Source organism: Eptatretus burgeri, chromosome 1 (assembly GCF_056783735.1).
Source record: "Eptatretus burgeri isolate ZD-2024b chromosome 1, Ebu_testis_v1, whole genome shotgun sequence".
In the NCBI taxonomy this organism is placed as follows: domain Eukaryota; kingdom Metazoa; phylum Chordata; class Myxini; order Myxiniformes; family Myxinidae; genus Eptatretus; species Eptatretus burgeri.
Genome location: NC_140961.1, coordinates 89,780,623 through 89,805,690, shown reverse-complemented (window position 1 = coordinate 89,805,690; position 25,068 = coordinate 89,780,623). Strand labels below are relative to the sequence as shown.

The following is a 25,068-nucleotide window of genomic DNA, read 5'->3' as shown; positions in this document are numbered from 1 at the left end:
TCCACTTGTGACTCTGAAAACTTTCGGATATATACCAATCACGAAATGGCTCCAAATGTATGTGTATATATATATATATATATATATATATATATATATATATATATATATATATATATATATATATATATATATATATATATATATATACATATATATATATATATATATATACATATATATATATATATACATATATATATATATATATACATATATATATATATATATATACATATATATATATATATATATATACATATATATATATATATATATATATATATATATATATATATATATATATATATATATGTGTAACTCCAAGTAAAACCACTCTCCGTTTGCCATGTATGATCACAAGACCTCTTTCACCCGACATTCGTATGCCTTTTCTTCCTGAAACTACAAATGGCATCCCTTGTTATTTAGAAAATATTTTCACATCTCTTTTGCGAAATTAGTATGATGTATCATGTTAAACGGTTCGAGTACAATATGGAAAGGATGGTCCAAACTACCTTTTTACTTTTATAATTCCACAGTACACTAAAAGTTTTACTGTCCACTAAATTTTGCCAGACTCGAGCCAGAATCGGGCCAAGTCCGAATCCTTAACATTCCGTGTCCGCGTCTTGAAGAGTCGAGTCCGAGTCCCCCAAAAATGGATTTGAGTCCTATATCACTGGTGTAAAGTGGATGAGAGGTAAATCTCATCGAGAAATTTACTAAGCAGGAATAAATTCCTGTGTGGGGCATCTGAGAAAAAACTTCTGGCTCAATCCTGGGCTCGAACCCAAGGACGTCATTGCTTACATGGCAACAACCCACTGAGATATGGAGTCTTTAAGTTAACCTCAGTAATTTCTCATACTAACACCACAAGCGAATGTCGACTGGCATTGGCAGTTTCTGTATGATGGTGTGCATACATAGACTGTACAATGACTGAATAATTATTGTAAATACTGCACAATAAAACCTGCACGACATTAAAAGAGTTTAACAACGAATGCTTCACTGGGGAGGGGTAAAACGACTTCCAGGTCAATCTGCACATGTTTTTCACAGCTTTCCACAGTGGAAAGCACATTACTGCTGATATTTAGGACATTAACCCTTCCTCTGCACAATGAGGGATGTCAAAATAGTTTTTCAACTGATACAAACAATAATTCCTTCCACCCCTTAACCTTACCCTTTCCCCCACCCCATTCGTGCCTTCTTCATCAAAATCACTCAAGAACCAGAAGTGAACAAATTGAAGGGAGGTGAAATTGTGCAAGTTATGAAGTGAATTATGAATGGACAAAAAAATTGGTTAAGATTTGTTAAGACAAAAAAATTGGTTAAACTTGCTTTCTAACTATCCTGCAAACCTAACTGTGCTGATGCTCTTACTTTCACTCCTTGTCTCTGTGTAGATGTTGAAAATTATCAGTAATAATGAAAATCCCTGTGTCACCACTTTTCCTATGATATCTGCTTCAGATGCTCCATTTTCCACTCTCTCCACTGCTGAGACATGATGGTGAGAGGGAGTGTACTTACCTTGAGCTGTGTAATTTGGGTTTGATTCATCGCCTGATGATATAACTTGTCTGAATGGTTCTTCACAGGCAAGGTATTGCATTAAGGAGTGTGCCATACTTTGGATGGATTTTAACATAAGGACCCATCTGCTGGCATTAATTGGTTGGTTGACATTAAATATCCCACAATGAAGAGTGGATGAGATATATATGGCCAAATTCCAAATTCTCGTCCTAAACTACAGGGGACACTGCATCAATAGCACAACCGCATCCCACAGACATTGGTGCATAATTACAAGCATGTAATCGACTCCTGGTCCAGTATACATGAGACACGAACAAACCACATCTGTCTGTCCCAATTACGTTTTGCTCAGCCATCTATCTCTCCATGCAAATTGTTTAGATATTTCAACAATATTCAAAATCTCAAACAAATTTCTCCAATTTACTCTTCCAAAATCCTTCACAAATTTCACTTAAAACACAAACATATCCTTTCCATGTTACAAGCTTCTTTCACTGGGTATTCTCATATTAACAACAGCTCCCCTCATTCTACAACCTTTCATAACCCAGAGACATTGTGTCCTGTCTATTCAATTTGCTTATCCTTCAAATTAGTACTTCAAACATGATATTTCATGCATCTGTAATCAGGCTTATTGTTCTGTGGTCTTTGCATTCTGTTGGGTTTTCCAAGAAGTAATATTTGCCATCGAAGAGGCTAAAAACTCAGTTGTATTCTTTTCATTCGTTCATTCAATAACATATCTTGAAACATGTGCAGGCAATCATGAACTTGATGGAAGTGATTTCTGTCAGGGTGATGCAATTTCAACACCAACATACATTTTTGCGTGTGAGGTTTCGGATGTCTCCTACGTAGGTAATTGTTCCTTCATGCCGCACTGTGCCCACCATGATGGAGTCCTCACAGATCTCAGATGCCACATAACGATCCATCTTTACCCCCAGTTCCTTTAGCACCAGTAGTCCTGTAAAGAACAGCATTTTGCATGCAAGTAATCTGATGCCTTTTAAAACAACATTTTCTGAATAAGCAAAGTGTTTTCTCAAAATAAGCTTCTTCTGACATGGTGCTTCTATCATTTGGAGATTAAAGGCTTCATCAAATTATTAATACCAAGGTTGATAAATGTTCGCTAGCTATCATGTACAGCTTGTGGCTGCTGGTTGCATTAATATCTGGGAGTGCAGCTGCGCTGCTGATGCAGTGCCCTCTATTACCAATACATTGGTACTCATTTCACCAACCTCAGAAGGATGACAAGCTGAATCAACCCCACCTGGTGTTAATTCAATGGTTAAGGCAGGGGCTCAAAGGCTTGACCCTAAGATCTTAAGCCAGCCTCCTTAATCATTAAGCCAACACCAGGTGAGCTGATTCATAAGTATATGTTCTGTCAACAGGCTGAAAGTTAAGGGTTGTTGTTAAGTGAGAATTTTCAATGAAAAAAGTTGTAAGATATGTAAAAAAAAACAACAAAAGTTTTATTAACAGGGTTATTTAAAAGTACGGTATGTGATGATTTGCAGTGACATATGGAAGGAAATGTTTGAAACTGGCACAAACATTGAAAGAGCAAACGGAATCCAGAGTCAATAATTACTGGAAAAGTGTTTACGTGATTTCTTTTTGAATGCAATGATGAGGTTCGTGTCGGAGCGAGAACACAGAATGGTTCAGGACATAACAGAACAAAAGTAACAGCAGAGAGGGGGGAAACACACTAACACGAGGGATGAGGGACAAAACAGAGCCATACTTGGATAAATAATGGATGTGGGGAGGAATGAAAGCTTGGGGAGGAATGAGGACTTGGAGAAGACACAGGGGGTGGAGAAGATGGATACAGCCACAAATTCTCAGGAAGGTAAAACTGGAAACTTGGAAAGAGGTGGGCTTAGGGAGTGGTTAATGGGGGTGCAGCAAAGATCATGATTTTAGATGTGTGATGATCTGAGATGGTGGTAAACAGTTGTCTTGAATCACTGAGTAAGCATTCTCTGCAAAGACCAATTGCTCCTCAGCAAGATAGAGCTTCTTTCTGGCATGGTCCCAGAAGTCCTTCACTACAATGTCACTGCTGAGCTCTCATCGGATACACAGAGGTAGTTGATGGTGTTTCCCCACAAGAAGCACTCAGGCATCCTCCAAAAACGGTCTCCATCCTGAGAACTGCATATCACCTCCGCAAGCTCACGCTCATTGTCGTAGCCCAACAGGTGCCCGTAACATGTATCGCCATTCTTCAGCTCCACCATTGGGTGGTTCTGGGCAGTCTGACAACAATTTGGGCTTGTCATGTTTAGACAGCTCAAAATAAAATCTATTGTTATCTGTAAACTGGTAGTGAGTGAATGAGTTATTAGGGCAGCGAAACTCCCATGGAATACAAATTATTGATGTCCGAATGCCGACGAGACAGTTGTATGCAACTATTTATTCATCCGAGAAATCAGAAGAATCGCGTTAATCTTACAAACAGTTCATCCCGATAGACACGGTGGTCATACCTCTCTGCAAAGATCTCATCAGATGTTCCTGGAATGGTAACACTTGCAGAAAAAAATCTCTCGAAAGCAAAACTCTCATCGAAAGCAGGTCAAGATGATTTAAGCGAGAGAGTAAACGGTTTTGTGATTTGTAACAGGCACACCACCATGTCTCAAATCATAGAAACCTTCAGTTGCAGACAGGATAACATGTTTCCTCTTGAATAGCATTCCATGAGCCGTACATCATATACTTTGGTAGCAAGTCACCCGTGACAAATTAACCATGTTCAGTGGGGAAAAGAAGAAAAATATAATAATACTGACACCAATCATCCACGATTGTGCATTTGTGGGAAGGGCAGTGATTTCACACACCTTTCAGGAAATCAATATGTTCTGATCTCATTATCATTAAACAACGATGATATGTCTTTGAACAAAGAATCAAAACCTGTTCCCAGCTACCTTTCTTTGGGAAGCATGTATACAAATCATCTTGTGGAATCTTTGCCATCCATTCCTCAGGACCATACTCTGTGCAAAACATTGGTGCTGCCTCTTCTTCGCTATTGGGCACAATTCTGGACAGGTCGCCACTCTGACACAGGATACCAGCAAGCTGGCACTCATTTTGCTGACCTCAGAAGGATGACAGGCAGAGTCAATCCCACCTCATATTAATTCAACAGCCAAGTGGAATTTGAACTCAGGATTCAAGGATCCCAAGCCAACTGCTCTTATTAAATTACAGTAGACTAGGCGTAAGTCGTCACCATCGGGACTGAGAAAAAAGTGACGACTTAGAAATGTGACGACTTACGCGTATGCGAACATTCATGATGACTGTGGGGTGAAGGATGAAGTCGCGTGTGGCCTGGACACGTCTGTGTGAGAGCCGGCTATTGTACCAAAAGGAAAACACAATCCTCGGGGCATAGGTGGGGGTTCATTGGTGAGTTGGAAAGTGATCAAGCAAAGATGGAATTAATGAATCAGTTTATCAAAAGTAAAGATAATGAACAACTGTAAGACAACTCATATACCATCGGTGATGGTATGGTGCCAAATTACATGACACACAGTCATCGTGGTGATGATTACCACTCAATGCCAATGTGTAAGTGAGTGCGGTAATGCACAAAACAAGCCAATATAAAAACATGATCGGACTTCAACACGAAGCTCGATTGATCCTTTACTCCTTCGCGAAGTAATCCGTTATGTTTGACTGCCTCAAACTCTTGGGCATCTGGTGCATGAGAAAGAACTCAAACCGGTCATTGTATTCCATGATGTTGTCTGGGCAATCCTCCACCAAAAGACAGTATCGGCGCATCACATCCAGACAGTATCGGCGAATCCACGCTGCCTGATTCGCCGCACCTCTTGACCTTGCCGATTCCCCACCTCACTTTGAATCTGTCTATCCAGTGCATCGGCAAGGTCTCGGCATCATCATGCCCGAGGTCGGCAGCGAATTTACATGCCTTCAGCAGCAACATTTCACCGTCCAACCGAATATTTGGCTGAGCCGACATTTGCCAAAACCAGATGATGAGCGCGTCATCGACATCTTCAAAGGACACACATTTCACGCGTTTCACACTTACCACCGGCCTCGCGATCTTCTCCACTTGTCCAAATATATTGCCCTTATTCTTCAAGATATCGTTCAATGTCTGCCGTTCGATGTCCAACTTCTCAGCTGTGGCTGTTTTCTTCATCAGTGGGTTTGCCTCGCAAAACTGGATAATGTCATATTTTTCTTGGTAGCTTTTAGTTGTAAGCTTACGCTTAATCGCCATTGTCCTGCCTGCAGTGCGATCAACGTGTGTACGCAGTTATAAATAGCCTATCACTGATGGTGTAAACCAATGAGCGAGCATCACGATTCCATGAAATCAGGCTTCTCACGAGGCAGCAGTTCCGTGTAACGAGTTAGGAGTGGTAATTTACTTGAGTTTCCATTACGCGGGAACGGACAACATCTGACGACTTAGACGAAGTGACGACTTAGAGATGATGACTTACAGAGGGATGACCCTTTATTGAAAGGGATTTAACATGAGATAAATTCGGGACTTTTTGACGCTACCGATTTATGCGAAGTGACGAGTTACACGCTGCCGACTTACGCCTAGTCGACTGTATTTTATTTGTTGTTTGCTAATCGTGCTTCCAGAAAACTCATTCTCGGCACCAAGTGGATAATATTCTTCCTTACGAAACTGATTTAATTGTTCCAGGTCAGGTCAGGTCAGGTATGGGAGCATGTGCCAGAACAGCACGTCGCTGCGTCCACTTTCCGCCGGTACTCCAGGGGCCTCCGTCTGGCCATCCTCCAGGCAGATGCCAGGCCCATCCCCATCTCCTTGAGATGATGGTCAACCTGTTGCAACCATGAGGCACGTGGTCGACCCACTGGCCTCCTCCACTCATGAGACTCCCTCGCTGAGAGAATCTAGTGAGCAGGATCAGAGTCAGGAAAATGAGCCACATGTCCATACAGCCGCAACTGACGCTCACGGACTATGCAGGTAACAAATCTCATCCGAGTCTCTCTCAGCAACCGCTCGTTGGACACAAAATCCGACCAGCGATAGCCAAGGATTCTCCGAAGAGACCTGGTACCAAAGGAATTAAGTCTCCGTCTCAGATCCTTGGTCAGAGTCCAAGTCTCGCACCCATAGAGCAAGACTGGAAGTACCAAGGACCTGAAGACTCGGACGTTCATCCTCCCGCACAGGTACCGGCAGCGCCACACCCCATGATCCAGTGAATCCATGACTCCCCAGACCCGACCCAGACGTCTATTGACCTCTGACTCGCAGCCAGCAGAAACATGAATATCACTGCCAAGGTAAGTGAATCTCTCCACGACCTCAACATCCTCACCACAAACAGACACAGACAGGACAGCAGCATCCAAGATGTCACCGAAAGCCTGGATCTTAGTTTTGACCCAAGAAACCCGTAATCCCAACGGCTCCGACTCCTCATTCAGCACCTCGAGGGCCCCCAAGAGGATGTCTAAAGTCTCCGCAAAGATGACTGCATCATCTGCAAAGTCAAGGTCCGAGATCTTGACATTCCCAAATGACGCACCGCAACTTGATCTCTCCGACATCCTCCCTAGAATCCAGTCCATACAAGTGCTGAAAAGTGTGGGGGCAAGTACACATCCCTGACGAACTCCAGTAACAACTGGAAATAGGTCAGAGATGGTACCACCACACTTCACAGCACTCTCAGTACCAGAGTAGAGTTCAGACATCAGATCGATCAGTTTTGGTGGCACCCCACGAAGACCAAGAATCCTCCAGAGGACATCCCGATTCACTGAATCGAAAGCTTTACAGAGATCAACATAGGCTGCAAGCAGCCCCTGCCAAAACTCTCGTCTGCGTTCGGTGAGGACACGAAGTGCAAGGATATGGTCAATCGTTGACCTCTTTGGTGTAAAGCCTGACTGCTCTGGACGCTGGTGCTCAAGCAGATGGTGGCGAACCCTATCGAGAATTATCCGAGCAAAGACCTTGCCCGGCACTGAGAGCAGCGTCACCCCTCGGTAGTTGTTGCAGTCTTGGCGATCACCCTTCCCTTTCCAGAGAGAGACAACAAGGCCCCTCTTCCAGTCAGTTGGGATGATGCCTGTGTTCCAGGCAGAGCACAAAACTGCATGCAACGACATGACACGAGAGTTCCAGGTCTTCAAGGTTAATTTGAAATGACCAATTATACCCTAAATCATTCATATCATATCCCCATTGTTCTATTCCCATACAAAAGATATGCCCTTCTTTATAAAATTGTATTTTAATTGGAACTGTGAATTCTGTATGAACTGGAGATAAAATCAACACTTGTGTATCATTGGAATACACAGACGTTATATTTTAGGATATATATTGTGATAAATCACTTAATCTCACCAAGTCATTCGCGTCAGTCGGGCTTGGATAATTTATTAATTTATAGGCATTTTTCATATTAACATTTTTTGCTATACTATATTTCTATCATTCAGCCTGTGCCTTTGTGTAATAATTTGATAAATCAATATCCAGTTCTTGGGATACACCAAAGATAGAAACATCTTTACAAACATAAGTCATTCATATTAGATTAAAAATGTCATGAAAATTTTTTTTGTTGTTGAGTTGAAATAACACATATCGACATAGTTGACCGCAACACTTGGAATTTAATTCTTGGAATTGAAATGTTTGATAAACACCATTCTGTAAAAATTTTATTACTTCACCAGGTGGTGAAAGACCAAAACTGTCAAAATAATCTTTTTCTTGACTATTAAAAATACAAAACCAATGATAACCTTTCCCATTATTATCTTCGAAGTTCAAAATAATATTCCTTGTTACTCTCATACAAATAACCACATTATGAATTTTTAATTTCTTACAATATTTGATAAGTTCGAAATTTGATGTTGTATTCTTTCCAAATTCTTTAAACCACTCATCAATGCTCATTTATTTATTAGAATGATATAATCCATTACCCCTTTTAGTTAATTTTACACCTGCTTGTGCGATGGAAGAAAGCATATCTCCATCTAACAATCACGCTTTATCAGGCATACTTTCAAGTTTTTCAGCAAAATCTACAATTACACCATTTCCACCAATTTGTTTCTCCAACTCTTTGTTATGTCTTTCCAATTCTCTTTGAGCCAAGAGTTGAGCCTTCCTTTCGTTGGCAGTTTTCAGCGCTGCTGAAATACCACCCGTCAACGCTCCAGCCGCACTTAAACCAGCAAAGAAAGGAATTAGAAATGGGAGAAATCCTCCACTCGTCTCTCTAATTGAATATTTAATTTTAAGTGACATTCAACATTGGTTTTGACATTTTAATTTTAAGTGAGCTAGTATTGTTCAAGATTTTCACCTGTTCTCTTGTGAGCAAAACATCAAATATTACTGCTCCTTTTCTCTGAATTGTATTAATGTTAATCATACAAGGCATTTAATTTTGAATTAAAGATGATAGTTTATGAAGATTGATTTCATTAACATATACCCCAGTTGGCACTTTACTACTCATTTATTTATGAATTTTTTTTTTAATGTGAGACTCATCATAACACCATTTTCTGTATTAATCTGTAATTCTGTTTCTTCCAAAAGCAAACAATATGAATCAACTTGTTCACTCTCTCCTCTTTCAATGTATAGGGAAGTATCCACTCGATTAGACTTTATAGTTTCCTTTTGAGCACTCAGGTCAATCGCAGAGATTGTTTACAGACTTTTTAATGCTGTCATATCCAAAATGGGTTCTTTATTGCCATTGCTTTCACACACCTTTTGGAAAGACTTGAATGCTTCAGCATAATCATTTTTTTCCCCAATCAATTTCCAATCCATCTCGTGGATAAAATGTTCCATCTCGAGAAACGCGAAGTTGTTTCACCTTAGCATTATCACTCAATGCATTATTCTCATCAGTAGCAGTTTCACCATCTGGTTTTTTTAAAAAAATGAGCCACAGATATCGTGGTTTTCCTTCCAGAACACCCAAATTCCATGTGTAAGTGGTTTGGTTCAGTTTAACGTGTTGGCATGTTCTTTTAAGGAATGATACATTGAGTGGTTTCTTTGAGTTTAGTCTTCTATTCAACATCTCTTCTGTTTTAAGATTAGGAGTATATTGACTAATATACCAACTCATTTCAACAATAACAAATTTATTCTGATCAGCAAAGAGAATTAGCCACATCAAAAAGCAATCTATTTTTATTATCATTCCTTTGCAGTTGAAATCTAATTTTAAGACCATACAGAACTTTATCATGATCACAGAATCCAAATCTACCTTTAAGGGTAAAAGGATTACCTCCCTTTGTATCATCATTATACGCTCCTTTCCTTTGACTATATCCAGGGTCTGTGGTTGTTCCCGTTGACATATCGGGAATAAAACCTTCGATAGACCCCTTTCCCATTCCATCACTGAATGTATATAGTGTACATTTCATCATTTCAGATACAGCAGAGACATAATCAAATGCTTCAACTTCTTGTGTTCCAATGTACAAACGAACACTATGAAACATTTTCCAGAATAAGTCATTTACGAGTGTAGCGTTTGTGTTGGTCGCAGCCTTAGTGAATGTAAATTTACACAAAAAGAAAATTTCGGCTTGATTCAAGTAAGTTTGTTGATTATTTATTTCAAAACTTTTGTTTCATTTGCATTCCAGTCTGTTCCAGTTATTGCTTTTACTTTGAAGTAATCTTCTTTTTTAGTAGAGTTTGAGATGACAATGGTCTCATCCAAATCATAGATACTATCATTTGCTTCCATACTTGTATTTATTTCGGAAAAAAGATGTTAAAACTTTTGAAACCCTGACCCAAGTATTTGAATTATTTTCTGTCGTTCTTGGGGAGACAACTGATTTTTGCCTTTCTTTATTTCTTTTATTGCTTGTAATTTATGAGATTCCTTTTGGGCATTTTTTATACTCTTTATAGCACCCGCTAAATTTCCCACAGCAAAAGCAGTTGAACCAATTAGGTGTTTATGTTTAAGAATAGTTGAACCTATGCCCATTAGAGTATCAATTATCCCATCTCGTTTTTTTCTAAATTGATGTCCGACACTCCTTTATCTCTTTGGTTTATAGTATCCTCTACCAAGATACATACCTTCACCCTTGGAGTATGGGGAAAGGAACATCCCATCCCATGTAATTATTTTATATTTTTCCCAGCTCGTGTTTCCTCACAAGAACCATCATATTTATTTATTGGAAAACTTCACTTTGGTGAATTCTGATGGATATAACTTCTCCATTAAAAGAAATCATGCCATTATCTTGGTCGGTTATCCTAAAATTTACTCTGTATATGGTTTTTCCTGACACAGGGAGATAAACCAGATTTTTGGGTTCCATATTGAATTTATAACCAATTGGGGTTGAGTATGCACTGAATGAAAATATTGTATTTGTTCTTATTCCATCATTATAAGCACCATCAATCAAATCACAGTGAATTAATACCGAATTTATGCCTGAGGATATTTGTTTAACATTATCACTGTAAACCGTCCCATTAGTTTCAAAATTTTTTGAGGAGAAACCCAATAACTCTCAAAATGAATTATCAATTGTGAAATCAACCTTGTAGTTATTTTTAAGTTTAATCGTTGATTTTGAAGTACGTTTTTCAATATCTATAAGAATATTTTTGGTTCATCACCATGTTCTTTAATAAGACGAGCAATTTCAGGAGATACAAGTCTGAAGAGGACAATGTTTCACGAGCGGTATTTGACGATGCAGATTGTTCCAGAAGTCAAGGATGAGATAATGTGATAATTAGTGACCAAGTTATAAAAATGATCAACATGATGTGGTACTGGTGACAGGTAATAAGCTGCAAAATGTCGAAAAACACGGTTTCGTTCGAAAACTTTCAAAATTTGACCTTTGCATAACCTTTAAAGGTAACAATACAATGTTGTGGACATTAAAATAAGGAAACAGAATACGTGCTATAGCTTATTGGAGTTAGTTCGTCGAAGAAGTTCGAAAACCCAGTTCGATTCCCACAACTTTGAAAATTTGACCTTTGTGGCCTTTAAAGGTCAAAGGTCAAGGATTATGACCTTTGGTGCAAAACTTCCTCTGGAACATTCCAAGAACAATATAACATCATATAGTCTGTATGGCATTTCACACTCTTTGGATTATCCATACTTTGATGAAATCAGCATAAAAACAAACTTGAAGGGGGTGCCACGAGCAAGGTGTTTGAGATAGAGCAAAATGGTTTAAAGACTTTAGGTTGGGAATGACCTCAAGATTATGCATAAAAATATTGTCATCCAAGCTGTCAAAGTTTGGGCGGTCGAATGATGTTGATGTCAAAATTCGCAATTTTCTAAGTTTTTTGACCTTGTGACCTTGACCTTGGGACGAAAATAAGAAATTGGACAACGACAAGTTTTGGATAATTCATTTTGCTATTCAAATACCGAAGAACCCATTCCATTCATTCAATTCCCAAGGAGAAGATAGATTTTTAATCCGACTACCCCCTGAAAATGGCTATTTTTTTTAACGTGGCTCTGCCCGCAATGAGCATAGCACGCCCTCATCCAGGAAAGCACAACGAAACATTGATATCGAACAAATAACGAAGTTTCATCAAGATCTGATCAAAGTCCACGGAGTTATGCTCTGGACAGACAAACACACAGACATAACGAATATAGTGGTCACTCTGGCTGGTGCTCGTGAACCAATTTGAGAAATCTCATATGCTCCAGATGAAACTGTTATCGTTTTGTATCCACTTCCCAGATTATCACTAAACTTGTCATTTTTCTTGGTGATATTAAATAAGGCATTATAAGTTTCCATGGACAATAAAGATGCCTCATATTCTTTAGTTGCGTCAAGTTGTAGTGTGTATGGGAATGAAGATGTGTGGTCGTTTGTTGTGAAATTAAAACTCAGGATTGTGCTTCTCATCTTATTTAATACGAGATAAAATGTCTTTGCATTGACATTTATCAATTATTTCATGTTCATCATCTGGTCTAAAATGGCTGATGCTTCATGAAAACAATTGTTATTTCCAGCCTTCCTACATCCTAACAGCAGTAACAGTCAATTAACTCATTGTGATGGGTCATTTGGAAGAAAACTAACACCTGAACCAAGGATACTTTAAACCTGAATAATGTGTTTCTCCTCATTCTTCCAACTTTTACCAGATAGACTACCCCTATAATTAAGAGAGTCCAGCAGATCAATATATACTCTATCATCCTTATTTTTCATATCCAATGGTTTATCAAAATACTTTGATTCATCCCTCACAGTTGAACCTTGTCTTCCATCTATTGTGAGAAGAAACATTAATAAGGGGGTTAATTTTACAGGGAGTTGAGCAGAACTCAAGAACCTTAATTCATCATTAAATATCAATACCTTTTCTTGAACAAGATGAAATATTGCTGGTTATTCCGTTGGAATGAGTCCTGCTATGGTTTTTGAATCTGCTGAATATTCATTGTTTTGAAGAGCATTCACAATATAATCAGGGGGTTGATTAATCTCTTCCAGTTGTTGAAATAATCCTTCGTCATCATATTCTGATTCTCCTATATGCTGTAATTCTTCCTCCATCATTTGACTGAAATCTTTTAAAATTTTAAGTTTTTTAGGAGTATATTCTATTGTGGGAACTGTGGAAACATCAATAATTTTTTTGGGGAAGTTTTTAAAAGTGGTTTAAAAAATTTATCTTGTTTTATTTCAAATGCTTCTTCGCCAGTTAGTTTCTGTCTGCGTTTCTTCTTTATGTCTTCCTGTTGTTTTACAACTTTTGAAACCAACTCTTGATGTTCCTTAAATCTTCTTGCTCTTTCTTTTGCATCCATTTATTTATTGGAAAATATCATTCACTGAATTATAAAGGTCGACAGGGAAATTTTCCTTTCCTTCATCATTAAAGTCGATGTGTTCAAATAAATCCTTTTCTTTAAATATTTCACCAAATTATTTAATAACATTGATACGAGTTGTAAATTCTTCTTCACTAATACTTGTATCTCTGCTTTTAATACATTTGCGTTGAGTTTCTTCATCAATATCAAAACCGAATGATAAAATCTTAACCCCATGACCACTCAGATGTTTAATAATTTGTCTCATTCCTTCTGGATTAGTTTCTAATATTCCAAGACCACCAGATTTTAGTTCCTTTAACTCACTCTTACAATGTGAATATTTTGTTGCACCAAGAGAAACCTCCTCAAATATTTGACCTTCATTCCTCAATCGCATATGTTCCTCTACTGAAATGTAGCAATAATCTTCACCTTCTACTTCTCCAGGTCTTATTGCTCTCGATGCTGTTGCTACAATACGAACTACATAGTGCTTTTTAAGCAAATTAAAAATATTCTCATTTGTACTATACAAGATCCTTGATTTATGAAAGTTTTTTTCCAGAAGCAGATTTACCCATAAGATTTATAATAATAGTTGTCATTAAAATATGTAACTAGCAGGGATTCCATGCTCCGCACAGGAATCCCGTGGATGACGGCGGGTCTGAAGGAGTATATGTCACAGTTAATTGTAAAATTGTAGAGGCTGCCACCATTATTTTTTTTTCATCACCACTATAATATTATATTTTCCCTGCCATGTTTTATATGCAGAAGACTCGAGTTCAAGAATGTTAAGATTCATTGCCGCATCAGATAAAAAACCATAATGCCTCAACAATGCGAGGCTGGTTTCATGTCATCATTTGCCACTTAATTCATTCTCATTCTCGAGCAAATTCCGTTGGTCCCATGTCAATCGGCTGAACTTGAAAAATTAATGTTACGCAATCAGGTGATGACGTCATAATTCGGAAACCGGGAAGTCGGAAGTCATTGTCTTCAATTGACTGCAGCATTATTATGTCATTCTATTGCAAATGGCGGTGGCCCCATGTCAATTGGCTGAACTTGAAAAATGAACGTTATGCAATCAGGTGATGACGTCATAATTCGGAAACCGGGAAGTCGGAAGTCATTGTCTTAAATTGACTGTAGCATTATTTTTTCATTCTATTGCAAATGGCGTTGGCCCCATGTCAATCGGCTGAACTTGAAAAAATTAACGTTCCGCAATCAGGTGATGACGTCATAATTCGGAAACCGGGAAGTCGGAAGTCATTGTCTTCAATTGACTGTCGCATTATTTTTTGCATTCTATTGCAAATGGCGTTGGCCCCATGTCAATCGACTGAACTTGAAAAATTAACGTTATGAAATCAGGTGATGACGTCATAATTCGGAAAGCGCAAGTTGGAAGTACAATTCTTTTACATCGGGACACTCCCGGGTACAAGTTCTGTCAGCATGTGAAGTTTGGTGAGGATAAGTCCAGCACTTTTCGCGTGCATAGGTCACAGACAAACACACAAACAGACACACAGACAGACACACTTTGAACTATATATATATATATATATATATATATATATATATATATATATATATATATATATATATATATATATATATATATATATATATATATATATATATATATATATATATATATATATATATATATATATATATATATATATATATATATATATATATATATATTATATATATATATATATATATATATATATATATATATATATATATATATATATATATATATATATTTATATATATATATATATAGTTTATAAAATAAAAAAAATAGATCCCTTCATATCTCATCTTGTTTCCCAACAATATATTTATATTTTTCAGTCATGTGCTTCATATAATCCCCAAATTCCTTTTTACTACATGATGTGGAACAATTTTCTCTCCAAAAATTGTTCATATCTAATGAATTTAACTTGAATAAAATAAAAGTATTGTTTTTGAGATAATTTTAAAATGGTCCTGAACTATTATTGAATAAAATAAAAGGATAAAAGCATTGTTTCTTATGGAGCGACGAGGGAGTTGAAAGTATGATTGACTTAGATAAATACAATTACAAGAAGAATGTCTCCCTCTTGTGTAGAAGCTATCCATTAACATTTGGTTTCTCTCATTAACACAATCATCAAAGATAACGAGGTTCTTTTTAGATTTATCCAAATCTTGGGGAGAAGGTATATCATCCGCATTATCACTAAGAATACAAGTTATTGGTTTTGATTTCTTTTTCTATCTCTCTGTATCACAAAAAAATGCCTGGTGTTGGCGTAGTGGTTAGGGTAGTGGCTTGGGATCCAAAAGGTCCTGAGTTCAAGCCCCGTTGGCTGCTTGAATTAATACACACCAGGAGGTTGACTCAGCCTGTCATCCTGCCAAGGTCGGCGAAGTGAGTACCAGTGTACTGGGCCCGGTGTATGCCACGGTTAGAATAGGTGTACCATATCCCTGTGTCGTAAGAGGCGACCAGGGTTGCGTCAGGAAGGGCATCCGGCGTAAAACCTGTGCCAAATCATTATGCGGATCATAACGGATGATCCGCTGTGGCGACCCCTAACGGGAGCAGCCGAAACACCAACAAGAAGAAGATGTATCACAAAATAGTGGTATTATATCTTCAATGTTGTAATCATTTTGTTTGTTTTGAGGTTTAAATAAACCGATTATATCTTCTTTTTGAAGACCAGCATTAAAACCTTGTGAGAGTAGTTGATACTCAGATTGAAAACTTGACTTTGTGAAAATTATTAAATTATCATAATCTAAAAAGTTGTGAGGAAGGAGCATCTTTAAAAGTAAGCAGGTTTTTCCACATCCACTTGAACAAACTATGAGACATCTTCATGAATTTGAAAGATTTTTATGGTTGTTAAATTTTATCTTATTTTCCCAAATGGGAAAAAAAATCATTCATTTATATATTTGGAAAACAGATTATTTAATTTATTATTGGCTTTTTTAGAAACTATATTTTATCATAGGTTCAGGTTTAATTTCAAGATAATCCATTATTTTATTTATACAATATCTTGTGTTGATATTTCCCTGAAAATGGCAATCGTGAATCATATATAATATAACAACAATCCTTTGAACATTTCTCTAATACCTTCACAGTTTCTTCCATTGTAAGGAAAGGTGTGTTATCACCCTCATACTTTAAATTCTTTTCTCGAATCAATCTTCTGAAGTATTTCATTTTTAGTGTAAATCGAAAAGAATTATATTTCTTTTTTATTTTTCATGATCATTAATTAGAAGATAATCACAGAATATACATTGTTTATAGGCTTTTGACTTTGTTTAATCCCACTCCATCACAGGCAGGACAATTCTCAAATTTGTCATATGGAGAATCAGGGAATTCAAGGGGCTCAAGATCAAGTATATTATTCATATCTATAAAGTAAAACTTTGCTTCAAATAAAATTCATCTTCAGTATCATCTTCAGTACTTTCACAATCATCTATACAACTACTTTCATCACTATCGTTTGAACACAAACTCTCAGTATCATAACTGTCGTGTGAACACAAACTCTCGGTATCATAGCTGTCATCACTCTCATTATCTTCAAAATATTCAGTTGAATAATGACTCTTATTTAATTAGTAGAAAAAAAGATTACCATCTATATCTATGTACTTTTTTTCATTAACAGATTCAACTACGACATTTTTTATATTAAAGGTAATTTAAAAATGGTCCTGAACTATTACTGAACGAAATGTCATTTCACCTGATATATTAACATCCTTTATTTCATCAGGATTTACATCTTTAGGGCTGTTGAAAAAAATACAAATTTCTCCTTGCATATTACAGATGGTCTTCTCTTTTATTTCTGAAGATTCATCCATAAGGTTTTTCTTTTTTGATACTTTTTCGTGTTTCATTGCTTTTTCTATTTTTGAATATATTGCCAGAACGAGAAGATAATCTTTTGTTAGAGCTACTTTAATTGATGTTCTTCCAGGTATATTAAAAGCCCTTCCACCGAAGGAAATTGAAGAACTGGTATTATTCACCATCATTGTTTTTATCCAATAGTTGTTATATTTATCTTTATTCAATTTTACATCCTCGACATATTTCTCAGTATCTTTTACAAATGAAGAGATTGATTGAAACTTGTCTTTTGTGTCTTGATACATTGTATTTATTAATGAAAAAAAAGTTGGAGGATAAAATGGTTTTTAGCACAGATTCACCAATAAATTAAATGAAATTTTCATCAAGAAAATTATATTTTAAGCAAAGTTTTATTATATAAATATGGTAAAAACACACATCACTATGACACACATCTATTTATAAATGAACTTTCAAAGACATCTGAAGATATTTCTGCCATTCCAAACACAGAACAAAAATACATGTCATTTACAAAAACAATTCATACATCCCCCTATAACCCATATCAGATTTTTTGACACATACAAGTTTATGGCTAGTCCATTATCTAACTTTGCATCAAATATTAAAAACTTACTGAATCTTCAATCACATTTCTCAAATCAAGAAGAGATTGATCTCTTATCACTTAAGGGAATATATCCGTATGACTACATGGATTGATTTGAAAAGTTTAAAGAAACACAACTTCCTTCAAGGGAAAGTTTCTATGGCAAGTTGAATAAAACTCATATTTCCGATCGAGATTATGCACGAGCTAAAAAGGTTTGGGAGAAGTTTAATGTAAAGAATCGTGGAGAATATCATGATTTGTATCTTAAAACTGATGTATTGTTATTGGCTGATGTGTTTGAAACTTTTAGAACAGTCTGTCACAATAAAAAATTCTTATGGATTAGACCCCGTTCAATATTACACAGCCCCGGTTTTGGCTTGGAGTGCGATGTTAAAAATGACAAAACAACATTTGGAATTAATCAGTGATGTAGATATGCTTTTAATGATAGAGAAGACTAAAAGAGTCAGAATATCTCAAGTATGTTCCAAGAGATATGCCAAAGAAAATAACAAATATCTTCCTGATTATAATAAGAATGAGGACAACACTTACCTGATGTATTATGATGCTAACAATTTGTATGGGTGGGCTATGTCTCAATCTTTACCTGATGGAAAACTTAAATGGGTTAAAAAAATTATGAAAAAGTTTCACAAGACATTGTTGTCTCCTCTCAAAAAGAATTGGATGAAACTGAAGTTGGATATTATTTTGAGGTTGATTAAAAATATCCAGAAGAACTTCATCACAAACATAAAGACCTACTTTATGCCCCTGATAAAGAAAGTCAAAGAAAAGAATGGTTAAGTGATTACCAACAGTCATTTAATATAAAAGGTAAATCTCCAGAAAAACTACTTACGACATTAAATGATAAAGTTACGTTTTGCATCAAAGGAACTTGAGACAATATTTATCTGCTGGGTTGAAAGTGAGGAAAATTCATCGGATTTTGAAATTTAAACAGTCATTGGTAAAAGAAGTATATTGATTTTAATACAAAAGGAGAACAGAAGCAAAAACAGATTTTGAGAAGGACTTTTATAAATTAATGAATAATGCTGTATTTGCAAAGATGATGGAAAATGTTAGGAATCGACAAAACATAAGACTTGCTCCATCTTGGAAACATGCTTCAAAGTTAATTAAGATCCCAAGTTTTGAACGAGCGGAGGTGTTTTCAGAGAACTTTTGTGCAATTCATTTGAAAAAAGAGAGTATTGAAATGGATAAACCTATTTATATCGGAACATCAATTCTGGACTTGTCAAAGTCGTTAATGTATAACTATTACTATAATAATTTAAAATCAAAGTATAAGGATAATGTGTTGTTATATATGGATACAGATAGTTTTATATTAGAAATTAAGACAAGTGATGTATATGAGGATATGATTGATAATATTGATATATATGATACAAGTAAGTATAAGTCAGTTGATGTGTTGTTTTCATCAAAGAATAAAAAGGTTATTGGTAAGTTTAAAGATTAATTGGGTGGGAAGGTCATGAGTGAATTAAGAGGATTGAGATAAAAAGTCTTATGCTTTTACTTATATTGATAATAATTACATTGAAAGGTGTGATAAGAAGCTAAAGGGAATAAAGTAAAATATAATCAAGGAAACAATAAATTTTAAACATTACAGCTGTTTAACCTTAAAGAAGGAAGAGTACAGGAAAATGAATACAATAAGAAGTTATAAACATCAACTATATACAGAAGAGGTAAATAAGAAAGCATGAGGAGCTTTTGATGATAAAAGATATATTTTAGAGAATGGAATCAATAGTCTCCTTTATGGTTATATGTATAAGTGTTAAGATATTGGCTTGGGAATTTTAACAGGCTACTGCCGTCTTTTTAATGATTTATAAATGATAGAACCAAGCAATAACCAAACCAAAGAGTGGAGATGTAATCAGCCTTGGTATTTAAATGGGAAACATCAAGAATGTGACAAATATCAAATCAGTCTTATTGAAGAAATAACTGGGGTAAAAGTAGATAAACAAATAAGTGGATAAATTTAATTACAAATAAATTGGAGGATGTAAATAAAAAAATTAATATCCTTGAATGGACTGAAAACTTTGATGGTTATCAATTGAACAATGGAAAAATAATTTACTACAATATCAAAATGATATGTGGCTCAGGAGGTGGTTAGACAAGAGCATTAAGAGAAGTTTATCATTTCATTTCTGCTCAAAAAAAATACTTAAACCAAAAACTAAGTTCCAAAGTAATCATTGTGAATATACTCGATGGTGATGAATGTAATAGGAAAATTAAGTTATTCCCCAAAGTAAAACATAGACAAATATTCATTGGTTCGCTCTTTGAATGGAATGAAAATATAAAAGGAAAGAAGTGCTTTAATCATTAAGTCTCAATTCTACATTTGCTCAATGGGGCAGAGATCAGTCTCCTATTTTGCACTTTTGGGCCTTGAGACAGTCTCAATTTTACATTTGTTTGTGTGGGAGGGGGAGGAATCAGTCTCCTATCTTGGGATTTTGGGCCTTGATTCAGAGTTTTTCCCTTTTCCCCCATTCATTGGAATGGCTGCCTCAGAAGCCCCATTTATCCTCTACGCACACGGGATGCAGGGGATGTAGGCACTGTATGCCTGAAATGAGGCATAGTGTTACATGAAGGGATAAATGGACATCCACTGAACACCTTTTTGCAATATCTTTACAACATGATAAAAGTATGAACAAGAGCAAGTGTTGGGTTTGCTCACAGCTACCCCACTTATCCAAGCATAGACTTCCCATTCCGGCAGTCCCATTTTCAGGGGAAGATATATGTGGGTACCTGGTTTGTAGACAGGCTAATCCAGTCCTATTGAGAATAGGAGGGACTGGATGGGGAAGTAAATGCAAGAGTATGAGAGATAACATTGGGTGAAATGTAACTTCCTATGTGCAAGGGAAAAAGATGACCACACTCCCCGATATAGGACAAATTTTTCCTCACTATCGAAGGGCGAAGGATTGGAGAAACACCCACCGCATTTTTAGGTGATAAATGGAGAAGTGGGAATAGTTTGCCAAATAAGTACAAAAGGAAATGGACCTTACTTGGGTAACTCGACATGCCAATACTATGGGGAAGAAAAAGTAACGTTTGAGGAACAAATTACTGGGACAAGGATAGATAGAAGCATATGGATGAATAATCTCTTGGAACCCGAGGCATCATTAAAAGGTACATATCCATGATGTGGTACAACATGCAATGAAGGTAGCTGCAAAGTATCATGATTTTAATAAGTGATTGATATTCGGCTCATGGTTGGAAAATATGTTTGGTTGATGGGGAACATGGATACTCCACATATTGTAAGTTGGGCTTATGATATTCATTGCTATTGTTGTCATCATAGCTTGCATAAAAGTAATGATCAGTGTGTGTGTGTGAGAAAATTTGCCACTGTAACAATGATGGTAGCACATGAAGTTTCTCTGGACCAACCATCTCTGAGCATCTATGATGACCCTGAAGATCCAGAAGATCCAGAAAACCCAAAAAATGAAGAACCTCGTATAAAATTTAGTCAAGACACCATGCCAGTGGTATTTTATGGAAAATACGAAAGTATAGACACTCGTGCCTTTGGTACTGACAAAAACCTTTTGAATTCTCAACAATTGTTGCTAATGAACCAAAAACAGATGGATGATTGTGATGAAGAGATGTGGAATAATAAACATATCTTTAAAATATCAGGGAAAAAATAATTTGAGTGGCTTGCTCAAATTAAATCTGGTTAGTAAAATTGAAAAAGGCAATTGCCTATTGGATGTATATGTTCGGAATGCACAGGGTTCTTTCCTTCCAAAATCGCCTGGGCGCTCCAACTCCGTGGGCATGGGGAGGTGGTGCCCCCCAGGGGTTGCATCCACTTGCTAGGGTGTTAACCCACCACAGAGCACAAGTCTAGGTGACGCAGTGGAAATGAGCCTGCCACTAGCCGATGACAAATTTAGATTTTCAGTGGGTTTGTCTTCACAGAACAAACCATTAGGTTGTTCTGTTTGAACAAAAGGGGGAACTGTGGAAACTGAATTGTTGATTGAATTTATAATAATGTAAAATGCAAAATTAACTTAGTTTTGTGCTTTTAAGAAATAATTTAATAAATATATATGCTGTGAAAGGTTGTGAAGGGCAGAAAGCACACATTTCTTTCATTGAGTCGTAAACAACCTTGTAAAACTTTATCTATCCGGTGACCATCTTAGTCGGCAGGGCAAAACATGACTCTCTCCTATCTCCCCCCCCCCACACCCCTTCCCGAGGCTGTAAACAAACTCCAAAACAAACCAAAACCCCTCTATGTAGCAAATTTGAAATCCACAAAGTTCCATCGAATACCGTGGTAAAACTGTATATCTTCTTCTTCTTCTTCTTCTTCTTTAGGCTGCTCCCGTTAGGGGTCACCACAGCAGATCATCCGTTATGATCTGCATAATGATTTGGCACAGGTTTTTTTACGCCGGATGCCCTTCCTGACGCAACCCTGGTCGCCTCTTACGACACAGGGATATGGTACACCTATTCTAAATGGGGCATACACCGGGCCCAGTGCACTGGTACTCACTTCGCCGACCTCTGAAGAATGACAGGCTGGGTCAACCTCCTGCTGTGTATTAGTTCAAGCGGCCAACAGGGCTTGAACTCCAGACCTTTTGGATCCCAAGCCGCTTCCCTAACCACTACGCCCTCACCAGGCTTGTTAAAACTGTATATATGTACTCAATATTCTATGTAGAATTAAGTCTTTAGCTTGCAACTATGTAGCAGGCTGGGGCCTTCTTTCTGGGCACAGGAGTGTCTTGTATTTTACTGAATAAACAGCTTGTATTGAATTATAGTTTCCTGTGACTAAAATTGCTCCCACAGTGTATAAGCAAATGACAGCTCTGTGTAGGCCAAAAAGAAAACTGGAGTTCCATACATGAAACAAAAAAAATGCATTCTGCATTTAATGCAAAACACCCCACTGCACTGGAAAACGCGAGGACAGGGATACTGTACTGTACTGTAAATGTAAATGGTGGAGACTTGTAATACCCTCCCTGACCTGGAAGTGGCACGACACGATACACATTTACAGAGAAGTTGCGTTCCCTCACCCCTCTATCCCCTCCCCCAAGACCACCGGCAAACATAAAAACACCCATATCCATTAATTTGTGTTGTGCTGATCATCTGTTGCAAGTATGGATGTAATTCACTCAGAAATGTAGGAGTAGCACAACAAATAAACCCACAAACAAACAAACAAACAAACACACAAACACTGGTCCGTGAATTATAATCAGGAAACTGCACAATATCCTCATTTAGCATTCATCAATTATTCAAATAAAGTACTATACACTTGACAGAGGGTCACTGCTGCTGAAGTATATCCTTGGAAAAAAGTTATACTGAGTTGTTTGACATTTTCTTCCCAGCAGTCAATCAGGGCAAAATTTTTAATTTGTTAATGGTGCTGATAATAACTTGCCTACTCTTTGCAAAAGACGTTGTGGGATATTTAACATCAACCAACCAATAGTGCTGAAAGATGGGAACTCTGGCTTAAAGTCTTTCCGATAGATGGCGCACATTGATGTTCTTACCCGCATTGGAATGACTTTTTCTTACCCTGCATGTGAAACACCAGGATTACAGTTTGTAAATGGGTCGAAAGTCGAATGCAGGTTAGACAGCTGAAAGGTGAGTGTGCATAACTCTGAGCTATCCTATCAGCCCTTCTTTAGCATTATACCCCCAAAAAGAAAAACATTTAAACATTAAGCAATTTGTTAACACTTAATAAATGTTTCAATTGTCATATGTCCTAGCCTGAAACATATTTTTTTCTTTACAAGAGCGAAGCTCGTGGAAGAGTAAGGTAGAACTTGCAGTTGGGCAAATACCAAGGAGATGAACGAAAAGAAAAAGAGGAACTGAGGAAAAAAAGGAAACACTGAAACTAGCAAGTAAACTGGTTCGGTTAAGAAAGGTTAATGGGCCATGATGCAATATCCTGTATATGACAAGTGCAATATCCAAATTTTTCCTTTATCCTGCACAATATATTCCATTATTATACATGAATCAATCAAATACAGTATAGCATCAGCTTGAGAATCAAATATACAATACATTTAAAGTAAAACAAAATGTAAATTTCCAAAAATGGGATTGATCATATCTAATGCTTAATAGTACATTCATGAGAATCCCACCTGGGTTAATTGATTCGGTGAGAACTAATTGGTTATTCCTTCCATTCACAGGTGAGAGAAGTGAGTGGGTCTTTGGTTATCATTTATATGTTGACTGCTTATGGCATTTGCATGTGGTACATGCTTGGGAGCCTCATTGGTATGCATTTCTGTCTGCGCTGTCACTAATGATTCGCCAAAAAGCAGTGAAACTGGTCCAACAGCTGAGGCGGTCTGCAGCATTGGGATTCTCATGAATGTACCATTTGTGAATGTCTTCACAGCAGTGGAGGAACTCTGGGAACGGTTTGAAACAGCAAAAGGCGTACCTTGGGAGGCTTTCTTGGTTGCTTTATGCAGCTTCTTCAGCTAGAAGAGCATGGCAGGAATCGATTTATTTATATAATCCAAGCCACCTGGGTTAATTGATTAGGTGAGAACGAATTGGATATTCCCTCCATTCACAAGTGAGAGATGTGAGTGGGTCTTCATAGGTGAGGGAGTGCTTACACATTGTGGAAGCATATGAACCATGCTTCTCTATTATCTCAGGTCGCTCACCTGCATTTGATTTTTCATATATTTATTTTCATTTTTTCCCCCATTTGTTTATATTTTAATTTAAGGATGCTTTTCTACGGAACTGTGATTGTTTCACCAGCATTCCGGCTTCGATGTCGATTAGCCTGCAAAATTTCAGCTTTCCACGTCACCCGGAAGATACCAATCTTTGATATCAGTCAGTGAGTCAGTGGTTATAAAGAGCTTTACAGTATATATTGGATACGAGCAAATACCACCTATTGCTTCACTGACGGG

General features: G+C 36.9%; 1 protein-coding gene across 11 annotated transcripts in view; it reads right to left on the bottom strand.

Annotated features, from left to right (window-relative positions):
- The window catches only part of LOC147034931 (DNA (cytosine-5)-methyltransferase 3A-like), a 516,888-nt gene that overhangs the window by 103,156 nt on the left and 388,664 nt on the right, over positions 1-25,068 (bottom strand). For all 11 annotated transcript variants that reach the window (XM_085891359.1, XM_085891342.1, XM_085891335.1 and 8 more), the window contains one exon: positions 2,388-2,533. In XM_085891359.1, coding sequence (XP_085747485.1) covers positions 2,388-2,533 — 146 coding nt within the window. The remainder of the gene's footprint in view (positions 1-2,387; positions 2,534-25,068) is intronic.